Raw genomic sequence first — 20,932 nt, 5'->3', positions numbered from 1 at the left:
TTGTTAGTGTTTGTTTAGCTTTTAATTCACCAAAAAAAATTAACACTGAACACTTCTTAAGCCTCAGTAAGGCAGTAGTTAGTTAAGGGCTAGTATTGGTTAACATGAAAAATTATCAGTTTGGTTCAATTAGCATTTAATTGGTGGCAAAAAAATTCTGAATACAATTTGATATATCCAGGGGTGTTCATGGATTGGTTCGGTTAATTAAAACCGATAAAAAGAGTCAAATCAAAATTTTATTTGATTTAAAAAATATAATCAAATATTCGAATTAAACTTGTCAACCGAACCAAAATATCCAAACTAATTTTTGATTTGTTTGATTAGACTGAAATACTATAGATTAAATTTTAAATGGTCAAAACTCAATACATGTACAAATATATTTAATAATGATAGAAATAATTATGAATTATATATATCAATTGTTGACATTACACACATTATAAGTTTTACAAGTTCTTGATTCTGCCAAAAACTCAAAAGTAGATAGATTACTTAAACATAGAAATGACTATAAAACTTTATCTATCCAACCGATAGTTACAAATACAAATTGTAGGGTTTAAGTTTTAAACAAATCTCTATTTATCCTCTTTAAATGTTGTTAGAGACAACACATTCAAGCCATTAACCTTCAAAAAAATAACTCTAACACTCCTAGTGCCTACTCAATTCCATATTGAGTAGAATTTAGGGTATTTTTAAGCTCACTGAGCTTTTTAATGAGGTTAACTCAAAAACTTATTGAATTGACTTTAAACAATAAATTCAAAAAGTTAAAAAGTTAAAATCAATCTACTTACGTTTACATACAAAATTTATAAATTTTCGAAGTGAGTAGTATAGAGTCAAATTGATACATGTGAATATTAGTAATTTAGTGTAAGTGTGTAACGTCTAAAAAGGTATTTTGTAATTTGATACAGTTAAGACTAAGTTTCAATAATGGAACTTGTATAAGGAGCGGTATAAAGAGGTTTCATTTCATAAAAGCATGACTTACGTACAGACCGTTCGATCTAAATTGAATAGAATCGACTGATGCTACGTAGAGAGTTCTTTTGTAATCTGATCCGCTTATTGCTGATCAAAGTTTCTGCATAGAAGGAGAAATGAAGAGTTCAGATCTTTCGCTGCGCAGATGTTGCAGTGCAGGGGTCGGACCAGATAATATGAAGATCCGATGTTGAGATGCATTCAAACCACTCCCCATTATAAAAAAAAATCTCGAATGCCGAGCAAGATATTCAAATTATGAATCAAATATAAAATAAAAGTTAATCATAATAATTTTTTTTACTATAAATAAAGATTATTTTATTCGAATTTTTTAAAATATTATTGTTAAAAAAAAAAGATTACTAAATTTTCATAATTTAGATTTAGCATGTTCGCCATTTTACGTTGCAGAATCTGCAACATAAAATGGGGGACCTATTATGGGGTCATTTTTGGTGTCCACTAAACTCATTATGGAGTTTGCAATGACAAATGACGGATTCATTCTTGAAGTCAGCAACGTGAAATGATGGTGCTAAATTTGAAATTCTAAAAATTTAGTACTTTTTTTAAGAGTGATATTTTTAAAAATTTCAATCATTTTACACTACTCATAACATTTTAATATTTAACTATAAATTATATAAACAAATAAGACACAAATAAAATATTTTGAAACAAAAAAAAGAGATTAGTGGTATATTGTGGCTCCGTCACTGATATCCTCTGTAATAATGTATCAACTAGTATCGTGCCCGTGTGTTGCAACGGGAACATATTATAAGACTAAATAGAATATGAAGAGACATTTTTGTTTGACATTAACACATAAAAAAAATTAAATAAAAAAAACATAAATTCAAATAATAAATAACAATAAAAGAAACAACATCAAATGAAAACAACGAATCAAATATAATATGAAAAAATTCTTGAAATATCATTACGATTTAATATCTAATTTTTTCCATAAGCAAGACATGTCATTAAACGATTTAGAAGAGAAATAATATGTAAAGAAACAAAATTAGAAAAAATATGATTAAATGATTCAAATAAGAATTTTCTCTGCATATATATATATATATATTTTTGAGAGAACTGATAGTAGCTATCAGCTCTGCATATATATTTTTGATGGAAATTATTTTAACAATGAAAATTTCTCTACATGGAAGTTCTAGATATTTTTTATTTCCTCTCAAGATCAGAAAGATATAATTGTTTCCATCAACATAAGATATGCTATTTATCTATTCACAAAGATACAATAACCCTAAACAAAATCCGAAATTTTTAAAAATATTATTGTTTCCTTTTTCATTATCGAAATTATAGAGAAAAATGAGAAATGAAACGAAAAATTGAGAAATAAGAAAATAATAGGAGCAAAGTATGTTCAAATTAAAGTCCTTTGGATTGCATCACCGTCCAAAGGGTTTCTTGACAGCCCGATTAAATTTTAATTGTAATGATGTATTTATCCATGTTCGAAACTTGAAAAGGAAATAATATCAATTTTGTTTTATTATGAGAAGTGAAAAATGTACTGGATGTCTCTGGTATCTAGGGGAGTGCTATTTTGAATGCAACATTTCTATTATTGAGAGCTGAGAGATTTTTTTTCTCTTTTGTACCAATTTTGCCCTTAATAAATTTTCTTCCAATCTTTTTTTCAAAGTAAGTTATTGTTAACAAAGGAAACATTTGAGACTTAACAATACAAATAACAGATCTTATATATTTATGGATTCATTAATAAAATGTAATTATTTTAGACTTTTATTCATATGATCATGATTACAATTAAAAGGAAAAGAAAATTGAAAGAAAGAAAGAGAGAGATCTCTTGAAACTAAATCAGACCTTATTTTGTAACACCTCAGTGTCCTCTTTGTTTCATATGAGTAACACTGGTAGCAAAATATGTTCGAACTAAGGTATGTACCAGTGGCATACTGGCGATTCTTCAAATTATAATTAATCTAACCACTTCTACCTTGGACTACAAAAGGACACAAAAATTGAAAAAAAAAATATACCCATCACATGACAATAAATGATCTCCATAAAATAAAATTATCTATTTAATTTACAAATAAAATACTTACAAGAATTACAAAATGTTTATTAACTTTTAAGGAAGTATCATAATTTAACATGTTATATTTTTTTTCATAATTTTAATTACACATATTGAAACTAACAAAATTTGATCATATTTTTTTATTCAGATCATTTTCGTTAGATCAAATAGAGAAAATTTGTTCACCATTAATTTTTTTACTAGTCTGAATGAATTTATTCATCATTTAATTACTTATAAAAAATTTCTTTCAGACGGTTGAAAATTTGAATCAATATAAAGTTGTACCTGACTAATAGGCAGTAATTAATGGCAGGAATTTTTTTTCTTGATATCCAGATAGAGACTATCAGGCAAAGGTTTCAATAGCCTTTATCGTGTCATAGTGGCATGGTTAAAAGAATGGTGCTATGGCCATATAGCGCCGTTATAGTGCGAAATAACTATAGCGCTGATAGCACCATAGTTTTTATGGTTCGAAATCGCTATAACGGCGCTATAGCGCGCGATAATACCTTGTTACCAGATGTTAATGGCAGGAATTACTTAAACAAAAAGCTTCATGAATTATCCTTCCATAATTGATAGCAAGAATTACTTAGAATTATAATAAAAGGGTAAATTTCGCTGTAGGTCACTAAACTTTGTTATTTGTCACGAATTGGTCACTCAAGTTTGATTTGTCCCTTTTGAGTCACTCAACTTTGTTATTTGTCCCAATCAAGTCCCTCTATTTTTTCCATCCAAAATTTTAACGGAATATTCCTATTCCGTCCAAAAAATTAACGGAATATACTCATTCCATCCAAAATATTAACGGAATGAGCATATTCCATCCAAAATACTAACGGAATTAGCATATTCCGTTAAAATTTTGGATGAAAAAAATAGAGGGACTTGATTGGGACAAATAACAAAGTTGAGTGACTCAAAAGGGACAAATCAAACTTGAGTGACCAATTTGTGACAAATAACAAAGTTTAGTGACCTACAGCGAAATTTACCCTAATAAAAAGGTATTTATTAAGGGGTAAAATTGGATTTAAAGCAAAAGTATTATCTTAGCACTCAAAAGTAGAATTTATGCGCTTAGAATAGCAATCCCATTTTTTTTCTCTCTATACAATCATTAAAAGAAAAAAATAATAAAAAGTATCGCGTGTCTATTTTTTTAAGAGAAAGAATCAAAGATGCATAAAGAAATTAGCATTTATAATAACACCTATTTTACTTATGACTGTTGTTTTTTTATTTTTTTTATTTTGCATTGTTAATTTGCAAAAAAAATTATCTTCACATTAAATATATTTTAAAAGTTTATAAGAATTTGCATCTCATATTTCTTTAGAAATGAAAAGTAAAAAAATTAAAATCTGAACGATATATATAATGTTTGTGATCTTTAGAATTGACAACTATATATTTTATATGTAATTAGTTGATAAGGATATTCAAAATAGCAAAAGAAATAACAATTGATGAAATTGAGAGTTTTATTTACAAGTATAAAATTAAAGAAAGTTGTTTTCATGCCATATTTTTTTTCAAAAGTTGTTTTTTTTAATGTTTGTGAGACATGGAGGATTTGAGAAATTAATGGAGACTTCCATTTATAACAATAATGGAGTTTTGTAAGAATGCATTGTGGTTGGATTATTAATTTGCAAACGTGGAAATATTTTATTATTAATGGCCTGGAGCAATTAATGCAAATCAAATTAATTAGTTACAAATGGAATGATCCTATGGTGAAAATGTATCTTTGGATGAATATGGTCCAAAAGACTTCGGACAAGCTAAATTCATAAATAATTTAATTGCAAGAATCCAAAATAGCTTTAATGATAAATAAGGAAATAGATTTCTAGTGATTTATTCAAGTTTAATGTGACAAATCATATAGCAATTTGTGTGGTGGGTATGATTTTAACTAAATTTTGATTTCTACAACTCAATCTCAGCCGTTGACAGATCAGAACAACTGCGTGGATAATATAAGAATGGAGATATACGCAATTTCAGTCCATCGATAGTTTTTCCTAATTAATAGTAAATGCACAATTCATACAGGTTAAAATCGGAATTCGGATCCTATGAAATAATTCAATTTTTGAGTTTTGATCCAGACCGTTGTTCACACAAAAGCGTGCACACAAAGTTTCAGGTACAGCTAGCTGTACCCTTTTAAACCGTGATTGAGCTTTCGTATTAGGTTGCAAGTGCACAACCTTGGTCCAATAGTACAATCAGGTATCGATCCTCAGGGACGGTACAAATCTAGTCTAGATCACTACTTATCCTAGCTAGGTACTAGAAGTGTAGAAAGTTGGGTTTGGTTTGTTTATATTCCCTAATTTCAAGTGGCAATTCAACTAACAGTTGTTACGTTACGAAATTTTTACAATTTAAATTCAAATGATTTAAAAGAAAGAATCGATAAATCATGTTAACAAAATAGAAGTTTAAACCTTAATTAAGGTTCCCCTAAATAAGTAAGTTAAGTGTGAATCAAAACCGCGTCGAAATTTCGAGATTTTGAAACTTTATAGGCTGAGTGCAGATGGGATTGACCCGCAGTGCGGGTGGGTGCATCCGCACTCATGCAATTCTGTGTTGGTCTGAATTTTCTAAGGACTGAGTGCGGATGGATGGACCCGCACTGCGGGTGGGAGGCATCCGCATTTGGCTCAGACTTTTTCTGGAATTCTGTCTAAAATTGATTAAATGTTGAGTGCGGGTGAGGGATCCGCAGTGCGGATGGGTGCAGCCGCACTCATGAATTTCTGTGTTAAATTTCCTGAAATCGGCCAAGTACTGGGTGCGGATGAGGTTGACCCGCAGTGCGGGTGGAGTTCATCCGCACTACGCTCGGACTTTTCCTGAATTTCTATTGAAAATTTCCAAGTCTTGGTGCGGGTCAAGCCACCCGCAGTGCGGATGGGTGCATCCGCATTCAGGGTAATTTAACCCTAAAACTCAAATCCGATTTCTCACTCTCTCCCACTTCATATTTTCACCATTTTTCAAGTGATTTCGTCCAAGAGAGAAGAAAAAAGAGCGCGTGAGTTCCGTTTCTTTCAGACTTCCGGTTGTTGCGAGAAATCGAGTTTGGAACCGAGAAAGCAGCCGAGGATCTCTCCGAACCCTCCTATTTGGTATTTCTTTCTCTCCTTCTTTCTTTCGAAACCTCGAATTTTCTTGATTTCTCAGATTCTCGTTTTAAACCCGAGATTTGTGTTTGAATTGCTCGAGGACTAGTTCCTCTACACTCCTTACTAGTTTGTTTGTCAATCTTTTTCCCGATTTCTTCCGATTTGTGAAATCTGATTTCTAGGGTTTCGTGCCAAAATTGAAAGTTGGCATAATCGTGATTTGATTTGCTTAACCCAACCACTTAGACTTGTAATCGGTAGGGTTGCCTCCTGATCGTAAATTTTTAGAACATTTAACGACTGATTTGAGGTTTTGACCAAATTAGGGTTAACCAAACGGTAAATTGAAATGAACCGAGAACCAAAGTAGTGAAACTGTGATTGAATGGTTACCTAATTATAATTGTGTAGGGTTTGAAGGAACCCGAGGTAAATGGTGTGATTTGAAAGGTTGTAAGTAAGAAATCAGGAATTGAACGGATTGGTACCAAAGGATAGGAAATTGATTAAGGTGTAAGCCTGATGTAACTCGAGTAAATGTTTCCAATAGTGAACCAATGTTAAACCAAGTATACGTATAATATAGGTATAGGATCGGTCGAGCAAGAACTTGCGAGACAATACGAGACGTCCGATCCTTAAATTAAGCGGTACGCTCGTCATACTCAGGTGCGGGATTCTTGGACTTGTTTGATACTTTATTTTCAGGAATTAAACTGTGTTTTCGTTTGTCATGTTGAATATCATTGATTGCATCATTGAATTGTGTAAAACATTTGCATAGCCCAATCAAATTAAACTCGAATTGATATGACTTGAGTGATTTGCATGCTGGTATGGTTGTAGGTTGTGTCGATCTATTATGATCTGATTTGATTGAAAGTCACCACGATTTGATTTGATATGTATGTGAATGGATTTACGAAGTTAAGCACTTGGATCCAATGAATTTGCCAAGTCGGGCTGTATGCTGACTTGGATTCCCAGGATCCTAAATGGCCTTAGGTGAACGGCCCTCGATGTTCCCAGTACCGGTTGGGACGAGGGAGGGTCATTATGTTATGAGATGTGATTGGAAATCGTGGGTGACATGTGTAACGTCTATGGCTCGGTGGCATTCTCCTACGTGTTAATGCATTTGAAAGGTCAATTGAATATTACGACTGTTGGAATGATTTCAGAGAGGATTTTCTTTATATGATTCAAACCAGACCTTAATAAACTGTTAAGCCAAGCGATTGCAGATGGGTGTCAGATAAAGGGTCCAGCGGTTGGCCATCTGTAGGTGTCAGTAACCCTACAGATGTGGGTTTGATAATGGTTCAGCTCGAAAGAACATCTGTAATTGCTACAAGCCCTATTGAATTGAGTTATTGAATTGAGTTAAGCCAAAATATATGTTGTGTTTGAAATTCACCTTGGAAATTCCGTAAACTGTGTTTCAGGTTGATTAAACTGTTGTCGAGCATTGGCATTCTGTTATTTATGATTATATATATCTGTTTGAACTGTTATTGTTTGGGTTTCATTTTTGAATATAGAGTTTGATTGCAAGTCCAATAATCTAAACTGTGGCAAATTTCGCACTGAGAATTTATTCTCACCCCCACCCTCCCAATTATTTTCAGGTTCATTACATGGACGCAGCAGATGAGGATATTGGTAATGCATATAAAAAGATCCACTGCCTTGCGTGTATATGTGACACCAGATAGATACACGCGGCAGGCTGTCAGACCCCGGGAATTTGGGGTGTGACAACAGTAAATGAAAACAATTAAAGGTTTTGGTTTTGAACAATGATAAAAGGCGTTCCCAGGGTTTCAGGTTTCATCCCAAACTTTGCCCTCTCTGGACCTGTCATGTGACTCGTATGACGCGACTCGCATCATCTCTGATGCGGGTCGCTTGGCCCTCGAGCTGAGCTGACATGTGTTCGTATCTAAGTTGATTTCTTGTGCGAGGCTTCAACCTGTAGCTCTCACCTACTGGTATCTAACCTAAATTGATTGTCTGGTTTGCTAGAGGTATCCACAACCTTTCGATAATGGAAAGTTCACCTCTCGGCTACTATTGATCTTAGATCTACCTCAAATACTCAATCACAATTGCAAGAAACATCAATGTCAAATTACTAGAAGAGATGCTATAGACATCTAACAGTAGACAATCAAGAATCAATCAAGCAATCAATGAATACTCAAACAAAGAATCACACAAGTTCAAACTTAGATCAAAACAACATGCAACTCAAAGACAAAGTTTAGAGACTACATCCTAACCCTAGGAACTAAAGATCTACTCAAACATGATAAAAGAAAGCATAAAAGAGGGGAGAAGAGAAGAGATCATGATGAAGCTCGAAGATCCAAGGTGGATTGGAGAGGATCTTGCAATCTTCTCTTCTTCTCCAAGCGATCTCCAATCTCTCTCTTCTTTCTTGATCAACACTCCAATTCTTGAGGTTTTGAATCTTCAAATTCGGAACCCCCTCCCTGGTAGCAGGGGTGGTCTATTTATAGACATTTCAAAACGAGTGCTTCAATTCTGGGCCTTTGCTGTCTGCTCTGGAAGCTCGCGATGCGACCCTCATCAGGTCTAATGCTACCCGCATCGACTCTGATGAGGGTCGCATCAGATGTGATGAGGGTCGCGTCAGATGTGATGAGGGTCGCGTGCAGAGTCTCAGAATTTAGTAAGTTCCCTGATTTCGCCCGTTTTCTGCAAAATAAGAATGAAATCGCAGCAGTACCACATTCTATGGATATTCAATGTAAAATACCCGATTTGGTGGTTTAAAACGCAGATTTTGGTACAAGAATTGGTCGGAACAATAGATCAAATATGGAGATATCAACCGTCTAAAATGTTCTAACACGAATTTTATAGAGCCCCAACTCTTCAAATAATACTAGACCTCTGCACTATCTCCGAGTAAGCATCGCACACGTCTAAACTCAAAAATTAGGTTACTTTAGGAGATCCGGACCCTTAAAATCGACGGTGCTGATATCTCATTTTACACGGTAGGGTGGTGCTCTAATTACGAATTTGTATCCTCTCCGGTATTACAGAGGATCACTCTCACTCAACGGGTTGAGATTAAATCTCAACCGGTTTGAGATTAAATCTCAACCGGTTTGAGATTCTGGTCGCAATAGAGCAGTATTTTGTGAATTTTAGTATTCATAAAATTCCATCTCGACGAAATATTCATCTGGACGAAATAGAAAAATGCCCTTTTTTCTTGTTGATTTTTTTCTTTATTTTTCTGCGCCTCCTTTCACCGTCCCTCTCTATGAATTGCTATCCTCTGCGGAGTTTTTCCGTGCGATGCTTTTAATCTGGTCCGTTCGTTTTGGATCGGACGGACTGGATTAAGGATTCACCAAATTTTGAGTTTTTTTAAAATTCGCGCAAGATCTGATCTGGTCCGTCTGATTCGAAACGAACGGACCAGATTAAAAGCACCGCACAGCTCCACACGGAAAAACTCCGCAGAAGATACTTCCCCCCTCTCTATCTCTTGTACGCGATCTATCAGAAAAAGAATCTCTCCAAAACTCTAGTCTGGTACTGGCCTTGTATATCTGAAGAAAATAAATCTGCTGTAATTCTTGAGAATTTTAGGACCCTGTAATCTCGATCCCAACCATTGGTCTTTCTCAAGATGTGTACATAAAACTTACTTTTTTATAATGTTTTCGAGATCTGTACACAGAAAAAATTGATGTTTGCCCTGTAATTCCTCCTGAAATTACAGCAGATTTGGACTCATATCTGAATCCATAATTCCAAGGGGCAGAACGGGTAGACCGGGCAGCACGGGACAGGTACGGTTTCATAGGGAGGGAAACGTATCCTTTGCCTCCTCTCTCCTTCAGGTTGCCATCCCGTGTCTCTCCTTTGTGCGTGTCCAACTGAGAGAGACTCGTCTCCCCATCGTCGCCCTCTCCATTTCTCGCTGCTGACGAGGCGTCGATTGCTGCCCCTTTCTCTCTCCCTGCGTTTCCGTGAGTGCATTCTCTCTTCTCTATTTCTGTTTTGCTCTCTTAAACCTAAGCTAGGGTTTTCTGTTCTCTTGAATGGCGTGGATGTTCGAGAAAATACAAGTGAAACACTGGTCTTGGTTGGATTATTTGAGGAACTCGTTTCTATCCTCTCCCTTCTCTTCCTTAATCGGTTTGGCTTGAAACCTCCATTAATGGCTGGTTCTTCCATTATACTGGCCTCCGTGACCTAATTCTTGATTTACGTAAAACTGAGTTATTGCTGCAACTTTAGTTTAATTCGAAGTGTTAATCAAATCTCTGTTGGTACCATTCCTCCAAATGCAATTCCAAACTTTTGTAAGACTCACATTTTAAGTGATGCTTTCGATAAATAGAGAATTGATTTTGGGGCATTTGCCGGTTTTGTACTAGTTCGGTATTGAGCCGAGTAGGACAAGTATAGATCAAGGACTTGAGGGTGAAGGGGCTTCTGAAGATTTTAATAAGTTTCAAGGGCAAACTCAAGTTTTAGAACTTGAATTGAAAATTACTAATGAAGAATGTCTCTTGATTTACCTTAGACCTTGTTGGAGCAACAATGCAGGATGGGTGGTAAGGGGAGGTCTTTGTCGGAAGAGAACTCTTATTCCGGTACGTCTTATGCAAATCTCTTTATTATCCTTTTTTTTAATTTCTATAAAGAAATGATAGAAATAGAATGAGGAGGGTTCAAATGTCTCTATTTTTTGTGCCTCCATCATGCCTCCACTTTTTATATGTCAAAATAAAACCATTAGATGAGATCTATATTATTTTCTCTATATGCACATCAAAATTATCACTTTTCAATTTTGGTCTTATAAGTTGAATAATCAACGTCCAAAATTTATCTACATCGGTCGGTGTATTTTTGCAAGCTCTTTATACTACTCAATATAAAATTGAAATGTCATAATCTTTTATGTGTGCATAAAGAAAATGATTAAATCATATCTAACAATTTTAGTTTGACATTTAAGTTTTAAATTGTAAGTCATTGTAGTTAAAAAATTGGAAGCATTATGGAGGCACAAAAAATGGAGACATTTGAACCCTCTTGAAATATAATTGTATGATACTGTTAATTATATTTAAATATTCATATATGTTTGTATTTCTTGTTCATGAAATAAATTTGGCGTGTATTCTTAACTTTAGAGTAAAGCTAGCATATGATGTGCTCATTGGAAGGGGGTGTTGAGCATAAAAGATTTATTGAATTGACTTCAAACAACGAATCCAAACCGTTGAAACTGATATACTTCACGAGTAATGTGTGAACATGCAAAATTTTGAATTTTTGAAATAAAAAAATGAAAGCATTAAAATAACTTATAAACCTTCATTTTTTACCACTTTACTTTATACTAAATAAATTAAAAAATTAAAAAATTTTACATGTGCACGCATCACTCGTGAAATAGATCAGTTACAACGGTTTGGATTCGTCGTTTGAAGCCAATCTAATAGATTTTAAAGCTATGCTCACCAAGTCCCGGTGACCATAACACACACTAGCTTCACTTCGTAACTTCATGATAATTTTATTGAAACCACGAGTAGTTAATTGAAATTCTTGTAAATTGACTTCGTGAGCATCACACACACTAGCTTTACTCCTTAACTTTATCATGATAATTGTTGTTGAAACCATGAGTAGTTCATTGAAATTCTTGTAAATTGATTTTGTGAAGTGATGATTTTAGAAGAGGGTTCAAATGCCTCCATTTTTTGTGCCTAATCATGCCTCCATTTTTAAAACCATAATAGCTTAAATGTCAAAATAAAACCATTAGATGTCATTTTCTCTATGCACACGTAAAAGATCACGACATTTCGATTTTGTTTTGATTAGTATCAAGAGCTTGCAAAAATACACTAATGTGGACAAATTTAGGACGTTGATTTTTCAACTTATTGATATATATATGTTGGCTAATATCAAAACGTTTGTTCTGGAGTCGTGGTGCAACCAATTGGTTTTCCAATTTTCAAAGTCCAAACGTTCGATCCAAACTGCTAGATTTGATCTCTATATTAAAATGTGCTTGGAGACCAAATTTTACATTTTTTGGAATTTTTTTACTATTTATTAAGTCAGTTTTAAAATCTCTGATTTTAATAAACAGTAAAAAGTTTTTGAATCATTGAAAACAACAATTTTAAAACTGTCTTAATAAATAGTAAAAAATATAAAATTTGGTCTCCAATCACATTTTAATATAGATTGAGTGTTGAACGATTTGGATCGACTGTTTGGACTTTGAAAATATAAAAATAGAAGCGTTTGTTCCATAGCCTAGGAACAAACGTTTTAATATTAGCCACTCACTATATATATATATATATATATATATATATATATATGAGGATGGCTAAGCTCAAATCGTTTGTTCCTGGACTCGGGAACAAACGATTCAGTTCTCTAATTTTCGAAGTTCAAATGGTCAATCCAAACCGTTAGATGTTTAATCTATATTAAAATGTGCTTGGAGACAAAATTTTATATTTTTTGGAATTTTTTTACTATTTATTAAGAGGGTTTGAAAGTCGCTGTTTTTATTAAAATTCTGCACCATAAAAAAACAGCGACTTTCAAACCATCTTAATAAATAGTAAAAAAATTCCAAAAAATATAAAATTTTGTCTCCAAGCACATTTTAATATAGATTAAACATCTAACGGTTTGGATCGGCCATTTGAACTTCGGAAATCAGATAACTGAATTGTTTGTTCCTGAGTCCAGGAACAAACGATTTGAGCTTAGCCATCCTCTATATATATATATATATATATATATAGAGAGAGAGAGAGAGAGAGAGAGAGAGGGGGGGGGGGGGGCTATGGTGAGTTGCGAAGTGAGAATCTTGTTTTACTTCGCAATCATATCTCCGTTTTCAAAATCCAAACAATCGATCTGAATTGCTCAACGTGATCTCCACATCAAAATGTGCTTAAAGACCAAATTTTACATTTTTTTTTATTTTTTTACAATTTTTTTAGATGGGTAGAAAATCGCTGTTTTTGGATGGATTATGGACCATAACAGTGATTTTAAAAAATTCTAAACAAATAGTAACAAATTTTTCAAAAAATGTTAAATTTGGTCTCGTAGCACATCTCAATATGTAAATCATGTTGAACGGTTCGGATCAACTTTTTGAACTTCCAAAAGTAAAAAGTATGAGCGTGAAGTAAAACAAAGCTCTTACTTTGCAACTCACCATAACCCAACTCTATATATGTATAAATATAAAACCAAAATTGAAAAGTGATAATTTTTTATGTGCATGTAGAGAAAATAATATAAGATTACATCAAATGATCTTATTTGGGCATATAAATTTTAGAAGTTTTGTTATTAGAAATTAAAAAAATGGAGGCATTTGAACCCTCTTCTTTTCAGAAATGATAAATTTTTATTAAATGCATGGTGTGAGGATGGCGGATGGCCATAGCTATTTTTGGGTGTGTTCTTATGATTTTGGTTAGAACATGGAAATTTGGTGATTTAATTTTACTCCACCTATGGAGGTTCTTTAACTCTGCTCCACCTTAAAGCACCTCCGTTGGCGCATTAAAGTGTCTTGAAGCACCTAAATCGTCACTACACTTTCCAAACACCTCATATAGTTGTATGGTTTGGTATTAGATTTTAATTTTGAAATGAATATTCTTATATAGACTAATAACTACTAAGATGTACTTATCTGTAAATAAAAAAAATTACAAAATTAATAAAATGTAAATATATTCTTTGATCAAAAAACTAACAATAATAATTGAAATTAACAGATAATTCAGTCAGGAGTGAAGGTCAATTGTCACAATCAGAAAGTTGAAGGAGTTTCAATCAATCACCATGGTCGAAACTTTGAAAATTTCCAAGGAAAGTTCAGAAAAAGAAGTGTTTTGTAAAAAGAGAAAGGTTTTGGCACCATGGAGGTTTCAAGAAGGATATGAGCGGTGGCCAAACCGAAACCGGGCTCAAAAATTGGGAGATGGGAGGAAAAGTCACCCAATTAATCAGGATCTTTTAAATGACATTTTAAAAGATGGACATGGTTCAAATAATACGATTAATTTTGAGTGTCTGAATAAGAAAATCAACAACATAGAGGGTTTAGAACCAAACTATGTCAATCAAGGTTTAGATGGAAAAGTTCAACTTGAGAAAAATTCGAATAGTGCAAAGGATTCTGGATATTGGAGTGGGAATTCAACGAAACCCCAAGTTATGTCCAAATTATACAAGGCTGTGGTTACTTGGAGATTTCATCCGGGCTTCAAACGACATTTTTCAGAAGAACGCCTGCAAAGGAAACACCACTATAGTTTTCAAATTTCAGCCTCATGTGAATTGGCTGCCAATCCAGGGTTAGGTTTGCATGAATTCCGGAGCATTTATCGGGAGCTTTTAGTGGAAGAGAAAACACCACAGGTTTCTGGTTCAGGTATTGCCTGTGGTAGACGTGATTGGGTGGCTTTCAGAAAATACAAGGAGAGGAATTCTTATGATGAGACGAAAAAATTTATTGGTGAAGTCCCAGGGACACAAATTGGGGATGTTTTTCATTTACGTATTGAGCTTTGTGTGGTGGGTCTCCATCGTCAGTACCAATCAAGTGTTGACTTCATCAAAAGAGAAGAAGGGAACCTCGCTATTAGTGTCGTTTCCTATGGTAATATGGGTGAACTGAAGAAAAAAAATAAAATTGACATTGTAGAATTTTCTGGTTCTTCTGTGGAGGCCTCCAATGTGACACTTGATGGATCAAACCTGGCACTTGTCAGAAGCTTGGAGACGAAAACCCTGGTACGGTTTATTTACGGCTTTACCCGATGCCTAACCGCTGCTGAGATACTCAAGGTTAAAGCCAAGAGGTTAAATACATACATCTATTGTGGCTTGTACACTATTGAGAAGTACTGGAGAAAGAGGTCTGATGATGGGACCCACTATTTCTATGTTTTCAGGCTACGGCGTGTGACCGGGCAAGCAGACTTGAATATCGGAGAAATTTTGGAATCAAGAAAATCAGAGTCATTCTTGTTTCCTGGTATGTACATGGAGGATCTATCCTTTGGGAAGGAGAAGGTGCCGGTTTCAGTGGTAAATTTCATAGATAGTGAAAAGCCGCCATTTTTCAAGTACATAACGGGCTTGCGGACCCGGGTCCTGCAGGATCCGACTCCTCTTGATGGGTGTGGGTGCACAGACGGCTGCTCCGACTCAATGAAATGTGCTTGTGTGGTGAAAAATGGGGGAGAGTTACCTTTTAATGATAAGGGTCATATTGTTGAGGCCAAGCCACTCGTTTTTGAGTGCGGGCCTGCTTGTAAGTGTCCCCCGACTTGCGTCAATAGGGTCAGCCAGCATGGCATGAAATATCGGCTCCAAGCTTTTAAAACTAAAAATATGGGATGGGGTGTCAGGGCATTGCAATATATCCCTTCCGGGAGTTTTGTGTGTGAATATGTGGCAGAACTGATCTCTGACCAGGAGGCGCAAAGGAGATCAAATGATGAATACTTATTCTCAATCGGGAATAACTATTATGATGAGAAGCTATGGGAGGGGCTGAAAACTTCCATTCCTGCCCTTCAAAAAGGTAAAATCTCAAAAGATCTGGAAGGGGGTGAGACTTTCACTTTGGATGCATCTGAGTTCGGCAATTTTTCAAGGTTTATTAACCATAGTTGCATGCCGAACATGTATGCGCAGAATTTGTTGTATGATCATGATAATAAAAGCATGCCCAGGATTATGTTCTTTGCATGTGAGAATATACAACCAATGGAGGAGCTTTCGTACCACTACAATTATTCTGTGGACCAAGTGCACGATGCCAATGGAAATGTGAAGAAATTGAAGTGTTTTTGTGGTACAGAAGAGTGTACTGGTTGGTTGTATTAGCTAGGACTTAGGAATTTGTAGGAACTTCTCTCTTAGTTTCTCTAGCTTCCAACTTCAATGATGTCAAAATTGTTATTGTTTGTTTGCAATTGATAACAATTAGATGTCAAATTTTGTTTAGCGCCTTGAAGTGATAGGTGCAGCATATTATTCATGGAATTTGTGATTGGTTAGCTATTTTATTATCAATTCAGATAATATGCTTTACGACATCCATTTCCATTTCCAAAATCGAAGCTGTATGCTTTTTATTTGCTTACAAGTAATTGATTCTTCACCATTTTCTATAGATTTTAGACACAAGGCATTTCCCAACTTCGGAAGCATCCCAACTGGTGGGAATTTGTGATTTTTTTAGTTCATTTGGAAAATTTTCTAATCTGTTGGGATACCATTTCTCTTGGAGGCGAGATTGGATGTAATTTCCACTTTCATTCAAATGTTTTTTTTTTTCACAACTTGCTGGTTCTTTCTCCACAAGTTATATTAATAAGTTGGGATAAAAAAAAAAGTATCAATTAGCTCTTATGAGAATCAATATGTGACATACTAGTTAAGAAAATACTCTCCATGTGAAAATTTATAGATTCGAAATTTAATTAGAAGATTTCTTATAAATATTTAAATTGAATGACTTAGATTCTATTTTATCTAGTAAAAAGGACCAATCAGATCTTGTACCTAACAAAGAGGCACTTTGTCCTTTTTTTTGCATGCTTTTGCATTTCTGAGTGCCTACCCAGTGGCCTTTCAAATCTAAGCTATCTACATTTCCACTTCTAATGAGCACCATCTTCTGTGAAGCATTATTAATCCAGTTTTGTCTCTTTCACTTGCTATTCTTCTCGTTAAGCATAACAAATGAATTGACAAATCTTGAATCCTTGTTTTTTATAAAGAAGAAAATGATTCAGAAGAAAAACAAAAATCAATACCTTAGCACTGTCAAGTTTTATTGTAGAAAAACTGTAAGAAACAATGTTAACCATATAAACAACTGCCAATATGAAATATCAACAACAAATTTCCACCTACCAACTATATGTTTGCATATTTATATATATACAGAAGCTTTATAGCAAAAAAATCAAAACGATAACCAAGATTAGAAACAAAATAAAGCAATCCTATGAAATTTACCACAATTACAAAAATTACATCTTGAATTTTGGCCTCTTTTCTTTTAAAGAAGGGAATAAAATCACCATTTCACATCTAATGTCAGTGCCTCAGGAGGTAAATCAAAGGAAGGAAACTGTGTATAAGAAATATTTGACATGAGACTGCTCCAGGCTGTTGATTCAACAGCACTAAATGCTTTTTTTACCTTCTTCACTGATAAAGCTTTTAACGTACCGTCCTCTTTAACCCTAGCTACCACTTCAAGCAAGAAATGCTGATCCTTAGGTTTTGTTCTCCATTCCTCTATCTCTCTCCAGAATTCATCTCTCCTACTAACCTCTTTTTCCAATCTCAACCGGAATTTTACCACGGTAAGAGAAACTACTTTAATCTTGAAAAACCTAACAAAATTCTTATCCAGCACTTTTGAACCAACCAACCTCACTAAAACTTTCTCTAACAAAGCCAACCTTGAATTAACTGAAGGCACTGAAGGAAACACGCTAGAAGGGATTCGGCTAATTTCTCTGTAGTAGCATTTATCAGATAATAACTTGACAGTATCATGGGATATGAATGAGGTTCGGATAGGAGCAGTGGGATTTAGGGATTTATGTGCGATTATCAAAATTGAGCCCACTACATGAACAGATAGTAATGGAGTGCAAGATGCATATCTGGGGTGCCAATATGGAATTTGATATTTTTTTGGGGTTGCGAGGCTGCCGTTCATAAAAAGGCCGATGTCACTTGGGTTTGTTAAAGATACCACTTGTGCACCTACCACCCTTATTTTGATACCATATGGGACTAGTATTCGCTTTAATCTTGTATTTGTGATGTTTATCTGCATATAATAATGAGCAATGCATGTTAGATTCTCCCATGAGCAATGCTCATGTCCATTGGCATGTACTGAACCTACTGGTACCTAAAGGTTGGATCTCAGACTCATTCATTAATTATTTATTGGTTTTTTAATGGCATGCCGACATATTCCATAAACAACATATACTTAATATTGTACCAGTTAGGCCTGATACTAGTTTGCAATAACTGGCAGGTAACTATACTTGAATGGTACTGGTAGATTATCTACCATCTCAATTCTAGATTCTAGTTATTGCTTATGTAATAAATAAAGATTTCAACTGCCAAATCTTGACAAAAGAAACACTCACTGTAGGTAACTGAAGAGAAAGCCAGTCATTATTTCTTCCCTTTACTCCAACTCTCAATTGGAGAGGTCCAATCAACTCCAAATCCTTCACTACTGGTGACACCAAACCGGCTTCATCTCCAGCGATCAGATTGGAATCCGATTGAACCACGACGCTTCCATCTACTCGTTGCCACTGGCCGGCCTCACCAGAGAACCTCATCCCAAGCCTAAGCCTCTTCCCAACCGTAGCGTTGAACTCGTATCTGTTTAAAACTCCAACTTTAGACATCTTTTGGTCGGAATCTGAAACCCTAAGCTTAATTTCTGACTTGGGGTCCCACTTCTCTTTCTGAGCCAAGGCATCTACGATCTGCGAGAGGAAAGCGGAGGAATTGGCGGAGAGCCATGGGGAGGATGAGGATGAGGACGAGGACGAGACGGGAGATAGAGGGAGGAATAGAAGTGGAAGAATAGAGAAGAGAGAAATCAGTGCCATGGTGAATCGGTGATAGGGCCAAGGGGAGGTGAGGTCCCTGTGCTGTCTGTATAAATTACTACCTCCGCAAGAACAGCAACAGGGGAGAGAAAGGGGGAGTTCGCATCCTCTGCATTAACTCAAAAAGAAAATTTTGAGTTAATGAATCTTAACCATCTAATCTGTTTTAAGATTCGTACAGACTAGTTTCGCACTAATATCAAAGGCCTCCTAAGTTATAAACAGTAGTCCGATTGACTCCGTTTAAAATCAGACGGTTGAGATTCATTAACTCAAAAGATTCCCTTCCCTTTTGAGTTAATGCAGAGGATACGCATTCAGGGGGAAGGGGAAAGGGAGGGAGAGGGATGATGCGGTGTGGTGTGCTCTCGGAATCGTTCAACGGGGAAAAAAGATAAATACTTCTTTGGAATGGGTAACACTGACACTTTCATGTCAACGACTCAACGTTACTCCATTTATAAATACTTTTTTGGAATACTATATTTTTATCTTTAAGTTCACAACTTCTAAACAATCCCAACTGTTTTCATTTTTAATCAACCTTTTAAAATAATTTGATCTATATGGCTGTGATATAACTATTTATGCAGTGTAAATGTTGATGTCAACAATATTATAATATGATCAGGAGCTGCCTTGATATTACACTTACTGCTGCATTCGTTGAAAGCAAAAATGAACTGATGAATAAAATTAAGGTTTAGGTTCGGTAGGTTTGGGGCTTTGGGCTTTTCTTTTCACTTTTCTACATATATTTTTTTTCTTTCTTTTTCGGATTTAGTGGTGTGCTTTAATTTTTATTAATACCCTCTAACAAAAAAATAATAGCAAATATGCCCTCTGGGTTGCAAAAAATTTAAAAAATATCCTAACTGCCCAGTGTTTGGACGCTTTAGTTTTTTTACCAAACCATTCAGTGTTTGAGCAGTCATCTACATTAATTTTTTTTTAGAGATCTTAATATTTTCAGATGTTTACCAAAGTACAAACTATTTTATACTAGCAAACAGTAAATATATACTAGTTTTGGAATTGATTGTGACCTTTTTTTTTTACAGATGTTTATCAAACAGTAACTTTTTTTTAATATATATTTCTTAGAGAGATTTTAATATTTTCATCTAAAATGTATATTATATGACACCTATCCTAGACGGCCATTTTTATTAATACCCTTAAAAAAAGAAAATTTTAAAAATATCCCGCATTGGGTTTTTTTTCAAATCTGCCCCGACCGCCTAGCCTATGGGCGGTCCTCTCTCTCTCTCTCTCTCTAGAGATTTTAATATTTTTTATTTAAATAATTTTGTGAAGAAATTTTTTTCTTGTTTAGAGTGTATGCCAAAAAATAAGACATTTGATATATTTATGTAGTGATGTCGTAACTCTTTATAACTTTGATTTGATTTGTCAGTTGGATATCACAAGTCTAAAGATAATACTAATTAAGGATTTGACCTTGATTTTTAATAATTTATTTTATTCAAATATACACAAGGAAATATAGTTAGATTGCCTCAATGATGTTAACTTTTTTTTTAAAATAATTTATTTTATTCAAATATACATATAATACATATATTATACATATATACATATAATACATATATTATACAAAGGAATATGCTAGCATGCTATGCATAGCATATAGCCCCTCCATGCAACGGCTCGGATTTCAAGTTTTCAAAATCCTAACGGTCGATCCGAACCGTTCATCTTGTTCTCCATATTAATATGTGTTTGGAGACCAAATTTTACATATTTTGGAATTTTTTTATTATTTCTTTAGATTTATTGAAAATCCCTGTTTTTTTATGGTCTAGATTTGCTGAAAATAGGGATTTTCAATAAATCTAAAGAAATAGTAAAAAAATTCCAAAAAATATAAAATTTGGTCTCCAAACACATTAATATGGAGAACAAGATGAACGGTTCGAATCGACCGTTAGGATTTTGAA

The 20,932-nt window shown here is 34.4% G+C and overlaps 2 protein-coding genes across 4 annotated transcripts; one reads left to right on the top strand and one right to left on the bottom strand.

Moving 5' to 3' along the window:
- The first annotated feature begins 10,089 nt into the window (after window positions 1–10,089).
- On the top strand, window positions 10,090–16,391 carry LOC144574119 (histone-lysine N-methyltransferase, H3 lysine-9 specific SUVH6-like). Of its 3 annotated transcripts, none has more exons than XM_078323982.1 (3): window positions 10,090–10,260; window positions 10,817–10,886; window positions 14,070–16,391. In XM_078323982.1, the coding sequence occupies exon 3, from the start codon at window positions 14,137–14,139 to the stop codon at window positions 16,189–16,191; it is 2,055 nt and encodes a 684-aa protein (XP_078180108.1). In that variant the 5' UTR covers window positions 10,090–10,260; window positions 10,817–10,886; window positions 14,070–14,136; the 3' UTR covers window positions 16,192–16,391. The 3 variants fall into 3 exon arrangements, with proteins under 3 accessions (XP_078180108.1, XP_078180109.1, XP_078180110.1); XM_078323983.1 differs by having other exon boundaries at window positions 10,106–10,256; XM_078323984.1 differs by lacking the exons at window positions 10,090–10,260; window positions 10,817–10,886 and adding an exon at window positions 13,718–13,914.
- Window positions 16,392–17,197: 806 nt separating this feature from the next.
- LOC144574118 (signal peptidase I) lies at window positions 17,198–19,034 on the bottom strand. The gene is made up of 2 exons (XM_078323980.1): window positions 18,495–19,034; window positions 17,198–18,160 (listed from the first exon to the last, which is right to left on the bottom strand). Exons 1-2 carry the CDS (start codon window positions 18,969–18,971, stop codon window positions 17,393–17,395), a joined length of 1,245 nt encoding a protein of 414 aa, XP_078180106.1. The 5' UTR covers window positions 18,972–19,034; the 3' UTR covers window positions 17,198–17,392.
- Between the last annotated feature and the right edge of the window lie 1,898 nt (window positions 19,035–20,932).

The sequence above is a fragment of the Carex rostrata genome, chromosome 22, assembly GCF_964058835.1.
Source record: "Carex rostrata chromosome 22, lpCarRost1.2, whole genome shotgun sequence".
Lineage (NCBI taxonomy): Eukaryota > Viridiplantae > Streptophyta > Magnoliopsida > Poales > Cyperaceae > Carex > Carex rostrata.
This window is presented reverse-complemented; position numbering and strand designations above follow the sequence as displayed.

Bases quoted from the DNA above. Each gene is read 5' to 3' on its own strand.
- LOC144574119 (XM_078323982.1), top strand. From the start codon at position 14,137: ATGGTCGAAACTTTGAAAATTTCCAAGGAAAGTTCAGAAAAAGAAGTG.
- LOC144574118 (XM_078323980.1), bottom strand. From the start codon at position 18,971: ATGGCACTGATTTCTCTCTTCTCTATTCTTCCACTTCTATTCCTCCCT. The intron at 18,161-18,494 runs GTGAGTGTTTCT...TATTATATGCAG, and splicing joins TTTCTCTTCAGTTACCTACA to ATAAACATCACAAATACAAG.